Source organism: Clytia hemisphaerica, unplaced genomic scaffold (genome assembly GCF_902728285.1).
Source record: "Clytia hemisphaerica strain Z4C2 unplaced genomic scaffold, Clytia hemisphaerica genome assembly, whole genome shotgun sequence".
NCBI classification, from domain to species: domain Eukaryota; kingdom Metazoa; phylum Cnidaria; class Hydrozoa; order Leptothecata; family Clytiidae; genus Clytia; species Clytia hemisphaerica.
In genome coordinates this window covers 1,418,225-1,426,709 of record NW_027103528.1, presented here as the reverse complement: position 1 = coordinate 1,426,709, position 8,485 = coordinate 1,418,225, and the positions used below count along the sequence as shown (strand labels likewise).

Below are 8,485 nucleotides of genomic sequence, written 5' to 3'. Positions count from 1 at the left end.
CTTGGTACTTCTCTATCTCTAAATGTCAGCTCACTTTCAGACAAATAGCTTTAAAAATATCCGTGATTAAAACTTAAATTTTGACTAAAGCTCCTGTCTAATCTGCTCTACCTTCCGTCTTTGCTCTGAAATTATAAAATCAAAACACGAATGAAATAATTCTTACTTGTCTTAAAGATGAATTTCAAAGTAAATCTTGTGTACTGTAATGGTTTCATTTTAATATATTTCTGAAATTTGGATGCTGTTGCAAAAAACTAACTAACAGTCGGTACATTTTGATGTTGGCGATACAAAAAATATCTGCAATCTGATTGGTTAAAAAGAGTACAATATATCTTGTATTTTATATGTACAAAATATAAATTGACGAAAAGATGTTGTTGCATTGTAGCGGTAGAAGCAATCTAACGTCACTTTGCTACAAAAATGCCCTGCACTTTCTTCCAACACAAAAAGTGCATTTTTGGGTCACGTACAATATGGAAATATTTCACTCGTTCCGGATTTCCCGTATATTTTCCTCGCCTAAAGGCTCGAAAAATATTGTACGGAAAAATCTCGGAACTCGTAAAATATTTCTCATATTGTACTCGCAACTGTCCGATAACTATTACATATTTCAAGATACATTTTTTTCAATGATGAGATATTAACTGTACTGAAGGGGTACTTACAATCAGTGCCACAACATATTGGCCAGTGCCATTAACATAATTTTTCGAAAATTGAAGTTCGAGCGAGAATGTCAATTTCAAGCCTTCAACTTGATTTCATCGATTATTTCGACCTGGGAGAGATTTATTGGTTTCTAAGCTATATTTCGAACCTAATTTAGAGCACTTACAAATCGATTGTGGTTTCAAAACTTCCCGGTGGATTTCCCTTTTGTGCCATGTATTTTGTCACTGATTGTAGGCAAACGGAGGGTACGGGTATGCCGCCATCAAGGGTACCTTTTTTGGACTTCAAAATTCCCACAACGGATTTCGCCAAAATCCGCCAAATTAAGTTCCCGCGAAAATTTATTTTTTCTTCCATCCGCCAAATTAAATTCCCGCCAAATTTAATTTATTTCACGGATTCCCCAAATTTGTGCTATTTCAAGCCTTAAAACAGGTTTTTTTGCTTATTTGATAACGCTTTTGGTCAAAAATATCCTGCAACCGCCAAATTAAATTCCCGTCAAATTTACTTTATCCAGCTATCCGCCAAATTAAATTCCTCTGAACACAGCGATCTGCTATCGGATTCAAAATATCGATAAATTTTAATTTGTGTAGAAAGATTTATCAATCAACAAAAACTTTTTGTTTTATCCTTATTGTATTTATGATCTGGTCCTACAGTCAAAATTTTAGGTTTGTAGCACCACTACAGTCGGAATTATGTGAATTCTGATTTGAGGGATCTGAGAGGGGATTTCTAGGGATTTTGAGGGATCTGAGAAAACGAAAGTACTCTGTTTCAAGAAACCTTATTAAAGTTTTCGGAAATTTTAGATTTTAGTCTATTTCGTACATCAATTGCACTATATACACCAATTTCCATCTTCATTCGACTAATAAAACTCGAGTTATTAAAAATTACGAGTCAAAGTTTCCCCGATTTTTCATACTTCCATCACCAGATCACCGTGGAAAAAACTTTTTCGGCCATCCGCCAAATTAAATTCCCGCCAAAATTTCTTCCTTTAAGGTACATTTTTGGAAAGCTAAGGGGTAGGGGAATCAAAATAACTTGGGTGCCAATTTTTTTTCGGACACTTTGGTGTGATTTTCGGACAAAAGTGACGGTATCAGGCAAAAGTGATAGGGTCAAAAATTGAGAAAACGGAGACCTGTTGTATATTTTTGGAAAGCTCTCAAAAAATTAAAATTAGAGATATATTGCAAGTGTAGGTGAATTCTGTACCTAACTTGACATATTAACCCTTAAAAACAGTGTTTTTCGGCCAGAAACAGCTGTTTTGTCCAGTTTTTGCGCTTTTTGAAGCTCAATATCTCGAGTTAGGTACTGAAATCACCTATACTCGCAATATATCTCTGATCTTTGGCATCTTTGGTGAAAATTTTGCTATCTTTAATAACGTCATCGTTTGAAAAATACCGAAACAAAGACTCCCCTTTTTTTCAGGCAACTCCACGTGATATGTAGTTTTTGGGCAGAGGATCAATTTTTTGCGACCTGCTGGTATCGTGTATTTTACAGACCGACCTAAATGAGCCCTAGATACCGTATTTAGTGATTCGAAAAAGTATAAGGTATTAATAAGACAGGCTTGCAGCAAAAATTTTCAGCAAAATCGAATGAGTAGTTATGCTGAAAGTGAGCATTTCGGGTAAAATACGGACCGGTCTGTAAAATACCATCCAGTCGCATGTGACTAAATTGAGATTTTGCACACTGTCATAGATGGTCAATATCTATCACTGGTGAATATTTCAAGTCAAAAGCTCCAGTGGTTCCTAAGTTCAAGCAGGTGGTCAAAGTGTATTTTCCAGTGCAGACCAGTCTATAAAGTACCAAATACTCATACTATTCTCATCTCACTTTCAATGGGGATAATAACGGATAACTCGGGTGAGTTAGGACGTGTCTAGATTTTTAAAAATCACAAATCCCGAATCTGCAACCAATAGCACCCATTCTCAGGGATTCACTTATGGATTTTTAGATGACCTATACCTTAAGGTTTCAGGACCCGGTTTTTACGTAATTAAATATCTAAACCTAAAAATTAATTATTAAAGAAAGTGTGAATTATGACGTCATCAAACTATGACGTCATAAATCGTAAATTAGCTCTAACTCTATTACATGTCGAATCTTTGTCAAATTTGGACAAAAGATGCATCTGAATGGTGCCGAACTTTTCAATGAAAATTATTTTGAAAATTGCAAAAAATGCAAAAATTCGAGAAATGCAATTTTTTGCTGACGTCATCAAATTTTTCCAAAATCTTTTTTCAAAAAGTTACATTTCAGTTAGATGCATCTTTGGTTCAAATTTGGGAAAGATTGGACATGTATTTTTAATATTATGGCGATTATACGATTCATGACGTCACAAAATTCGATCAAATTATGACGTCATGATTACAATTTCTTTAATCATAGATTTTTGGGGCGATATTTAATTAGGTAACAACCCGGTTCATAAACTCCAAGGTATAGAGGTACCGAAAGGTAGCAAAAACTTAGGGTAAACGGTTAGGTTTTTGAGACTTGCCCTAAGTCACTCGAGAAGGGATAATCTTTTGGCCATTATTTTTCATTGGGGATAGATGTCGTGCTTTAAGCTCTTCCAAGCAAAAAAAAAAAGTGAATATCGCAAAAAATATTGCTCCTTTTGTTTTGAAACCTTCTTATTGTTCAAGCGCTGAAATTCTGTTATAATGTCACGTGACCTACGTAGGATTTCCTACCTAACCTCGGCACACTTTTCAGCCAAAGCACGATATCTAGCCCTTTGGGCTTTATAAATCTATGCTCCCACTGGGACTGCATCAGGGCCCCTTGTGTATAGTATCTTTTAAGAGGGGCGGGATTTATATCCAGACTCTTCTTTTTCTTCATAAGGGATGGGAAATTCATATTGGATTTCAAAGCTATATAAGAAGTCTTTTTGGAGTCGAATATCTAATCTTTATTTTTCCAATCAAATTAACTTTCTGGGAACTGAAAAAAATGGAAATAGAAGTTTATGTTTTTGGAAAATCAATTATGGCCTATAATAACAATTTATAGATATAAATTTGGGAAATATCTAACTTCTGAGGACAGCAGAAGCCGTTATTGTAATAACTTCTCAAGTATATAAATATAAGGATAGGGGATATGAAAGTCTTTCGAACCCAAATGCTAGAAAAGTGAAGATGAAGAAAATTCTTGCCATCAATATTTAATAATTATTATCTTTGAACTTTTTATTTCAAAGAAAATAGAAAAATACTCTATATAATAGAAAGTCGACCCCCTAGGACCTAATATTTTGTGTCTCTTTGGAGATAACATGAACATTTTAAATAGAATATAATTTTTAGGGACGGTGAGAAACAAAAGAGAACAAAAGGAACAATATAATAGAAAACAAAAGGAACAATAGAATAGCGAACAATAAAGAATAAAACCATGCTAACTTCAACGACAACTGCAGTTTTAAATACAGCAAGTTCTTATGAAAGGAAAGGCTCAAGACCTTCATTAACATCTTCAATACGCTCTGCTTCGAGAGCATCTGGCAAGTTCAACTCTGCTCGTTGTTCGCTAATGGAGACCTACCCAACTGGCTCTAACGGTGGCGGCGTCGCAGAAGCCACCGAAGCGGTCCACAGTGACGAACAGAGCGACGTATTCTTAAAAGACACAAAAAGTAAATCGAATTTATCGATTTTTCGACATACCGATTTTCGATATCGTAAATCGATTTATGCGACATTATTTGCAGTATTTTTCATCGCTTCAATTTTGTTTTTGATGTTGTACTTGAGATGTTACGATTCTTATGTTCAATTGGCTGAACAAAAAGGTATATCTTTTTATCCTCTACGGTTCAAGACTTGTTCTTATTTATTTGTGTCTATATTCTGCGGAACTATTGCATTTGGTTAAAATGTTTCATACTAATGAAATTGGTTGCATAGTACTTAGGTCGTGAACGATGTTCTTGATATGCGTAAGTCATTTTTCTAGCGGAAAAACCCAAAAAAAGCCAGGATTTGAACCCTCTATGTTACAGTGGTCAAAATCCGGCTTTTTTCGGGTGCTTCCGTTAAAAAATATGACGTCATTTTGACTTACGCATATTAAGAATTACCGATATGATAGCGGACATCTTTCGTTTATTTTGAAAATTATTGAGATGGGACTGTCCTTAGTGACATGAGTCATTTAGAAAAACTTCAAAAGTAACAGGATAAACTCGACAAAGTCTCACCTCGTGAAAAAGTTCAAAAAAGAAAGGTCTTACTCTGTGTTATAAAATTAAGTAAAATAATAACCAATCTCCCCTTAATATTAAAATTTGACCCTAACCCAGATCATAAAAAGCCGAGAGGGAGGTGAGTGTTTATCAATTCAATTTATATTTTGTCACTGAATATATAAATTATTTTTAATGTCTCTCTAATCTTGACTCCCCTTTTCTTCAAAAAAGGTGTTTTCATCAAATGGGATATTTTACAAAGTCTTCTACTCCCTCCTTTTTCGCTTATTTAAAATGAGAACTATTGCAAACTCTTATCTGGAGAATCTATTTGGGATAGTTATACTGTCTTTTTATTTTCACCCGGACTCGACAAATAAGTAATTTGGAGTAGTCAAGGGGATGGCCTGTTTCGGAAGAATTGTCTTTGAGGAGACCCTCCAAGCCGTTTGCATGATAGGGACTTTTTCTAGCGTAATTGCGTTATTTGAAATTTTTTTCTTCGTGATTGCGTGATCAGAGGTCAAAAAGTGATCGTGATTTGAAGGATTTTTGAGCCGTGATGCGTGATTTAGACATTTCCAAAGGGGTTCGCGTGATCATCCATTTTTTTTGCTGTTTTATCCGTGATATCGTGATCAGAGTTACTTCTGGGGAGGGGGGGGGGCTCTTTGAGTTTGCCAGGTTCCCACCGAAGCTTACCAAAAAAAATAGTTTAGATAATAGTCATGAGAAGGTAAGATAAGCCACGTTTAGTTCTTGATACCTATGAAAATGTTTGTTGTTTGTTTTCAGAAATTTTCGAGTTGCGATATCAAGGGTGTATCGGATGTTCGAGTTCTCGATCGTATTGTTCGAATCAAACGGGTGAATATCGATGTCATTGCAAACGAGGTTACTTCGACGACAATGGAGTATGTCAATGTAAGTCGTTTTAAAATCGTTTTAACTCATTCTAATAATGAAGTTCAATTTTTCACAAAATCTTTCCTCTCTAAGGGTCGGTTGGTCTGGTCGGCACATACCCAACAACTTCACAATCTAGTACCACCAGACTTAATCCGTCGCAAAGACTGAAGTTATAAAAGAGGAATTGTGAAGTTTTAAATTGAATTTTATTCTTCTTTCTAGATACATCATTTTCGATGAAACTCGGTAACAAAACACACAATCTGCCCATCAAAGATAAAGAGAAAGACAAACAAACTTCTATTCTATCTGTTTGTTTTTGGATACGCGCTGAGAAAGGAAGTTCAGATTCGACTCTTCAAATTCTACAGTCTAAAGATACAGACTTCTCACTCAGTGTAGATGGGGCTGGAAATCTTCGTGTTAAATTTCCCTCCTTTCGAACGCCTAGAGTCGTCGATTTGCGTTCTCCTTTGAATCGGTGGACACATTTATGTGTTTCAATGAGAAGACTTTTATCTGTTTATGTCAACGGAAAATCACATCGTAGTATGACCATAGATGTGCTTGGAATGACCAGTATTGAATCACTTTTACACTTTGGTCAACGGAATAAGGGTACACATAATTGGGACATTTCGGACTATTACCTCTTGCGACAAGAACTTCAAGGGAGAGATGTTTTGAATTTTTTTCCATCCAACACAGGGATACATCCCTATGAATACCTTGTCATTTGGAATGATGTGGTTTCTTACGCTCAAAATAATTCCATTCCTTTAAGGAAATTTCTTTTGTGAGTATCTACTTTGAAAATGATTGAAGCTTGTATTTGTTGTGGCTAATATCGAATATGTCATTATTTTGATACATAAAAAAACCTTGTGTGAAGTTTTTGCTTCCCTGTGAAGACATTTCAACAAGTAAAAGTGTTTGAATTTGTTAATCGCTGTTATTTTCAAAGTTCTGGTATACAAGCATGTTGTTGTGGATATGTTCAATATGGAAATTTTGGACGCCACGTGCGCAAACTAGAAAACCTTGTTACTACTTATAAACACTATATGTTGCCGGAAAGTGCTGATGGCCTTATAGGATCCACATATGTCAATCAAGAACAATTTGTGTCAAGGGTAGTTTTTCTTCCCAATGAGGCATCACTCATCCTAAATGTGGCAATGAAGAATTCCTTGGATTTAAAGATTTGTATTTTGTTTTATTCCGGTCTGTTATTTATTTGCATTTATCACAAAATAATTATATTTTATTACAAAATTTATATATTTATATTAATTGTCAAGTTATTTCATAAACCATGTGTAGTCCAAGCTGAAAATAAAAATGAAATAGAATTTATCAAACTATCATTCATGTTTGACTATCGCAGCCTGTAATTTTGATCTACATTCTATTCAGCGTGCACTCAACAAGAAAAAAAATTACCATGGTAATCATCAAAGATCCTGGATTTGGATTGAATGCCAGGCTAATAAAATCACGACTTGAAAACGGAGTTTATGCGGAAATAAAATGATCTCCTTAAGCTAGACGATGCTATCGTCCGTTTAAAGGTCAGTAAACGTGGGAAAAAGTTCGGGCGTCAGGGCGGTTTACGGAAAAAAAATGGCGGTAGAGTTTTGGAAAAAAACGCTACACTGTAAACATCTCCGCCACTCCTTACTCCACCCGAATTTATCACGCCTCTCTTAAACTATTCCCTTTTTTAGTGATCTTGTGTAGACGATAGGATCGTCTTCCTTAAGCATGCTCTCACGCGTTCTTCTTTGCATACTTAGTGATATTGAGAGAATCGCGATAAATTTCATTCAGTCTACTTTAACAGGTTTAAGTTCAACTAGATAATTCAGTTCGCTAATTATAAGCTAACTGTTGCACTCACGGTGGTACTTGAATTGCCATTTGAAAAATCAACTTACTGTAGGTTTGTATTAATTGACAGCCTTCAATTAATCCTCTTCTCCACATCCTTTGTAGTGCGGTCCAGAAGCGGACGCGACACCATTTGGGCAACATCCATATTCAGTGTGATCGCACGTGTCTCGCCCATCGTCCCCTTCGGCGACCGCTGAAGATAAAAAAGGTTTGGTTGGTAAATAATTCTACCTCTCAGTATGAATATATTCAAATATTTGATCACAGCGTCCCATTTGGGATAGGAGTGTCTTAGTCCTTTTCTCAGTTGAATCAGCTTTGACAGTCTAGCAGCGATGCCTTGAATTGACGAATTTCATGGGCTTTCTTAATACGGGAAAATTAGGTTAATTATTAATGAAGATGCTTAGAAATAATAGATAAACACAGGGAGTGACTGCACAGTACACAGATATATGTCATACCTCTTGGTAGATCTTCAAGTTTGGAGTCTTGCAATGATTTCCCTGCAGATGATTCCTAAAATAAAAAAATTGAATTAAAGAAATCAAAGAAAGAAACTCATGCAGATTTCCTCTTCCAAAATCTTACAGATCGTTTCCAAATACAAATAAATCAACCCTTCCAGTTTAGAAGATACTCGTTTCTGGCTACAACATTTGAAGTTTGATCATTTTGTATCAGTCATTCGTCCTAAAAGATTTTCCCATGGCAATCAGGTTTATAATCATTTGAACAGTGGTTCCTGTGTTCTAG

At 35.5% G+C, this 8,485-nt stretch overlaps 1 protein-coding gene across 1 annotated transcript; it reads left to right on the top strand.

The window, feature by feature from the left end:
• The first annotated feature begins 3,969 nt into the window (after nt 1-3,969).
• Nucleotides 3,970-7,052, top strand: LOC136799475 (uncharacterized). The gene is made up of 3 exons (XM_067056186.1): nt 3,970-4,531; nt 5,723-5,851; nt 6,059-7,052. Exons 1-3 carry the CDS (start codon nt 4,135-4,137, stop codon nt 6,634-6,636), a joined length of 1,104 nt encoding a protein of 367 aa, XP_066912287.1. The 5' UTR covers nt 3,970-4,134; the 3' UTR covers nt 6,637-7,052.
• Nucleotides 7,053-8,485: the final 1,433 nt, after the last annotated feature.

Coding starts and splice junctions, on each gene's coding strand:
- LOC136799475 (XM_067056186.1), top strand. CDS start 4,135: ATGCTAACTTCAACGACAACTGCAGTTTTAAATACAGCAAGTTCTTAT. Junction 4,532..5,722: donor TCAATTGGCTGAACAAAAAG/GTATATCTTTTT, acceptor GTTTGTTTTCAG/AAATTTTCGAGTTGCGATAT. Junction 5,852..6,058: donor CGACAATGGAGTATGTCAAT/GTAAGTCGTTTT, acceptor TCTTCTTTCTAG/ATACATCATTTTCGATGAAA.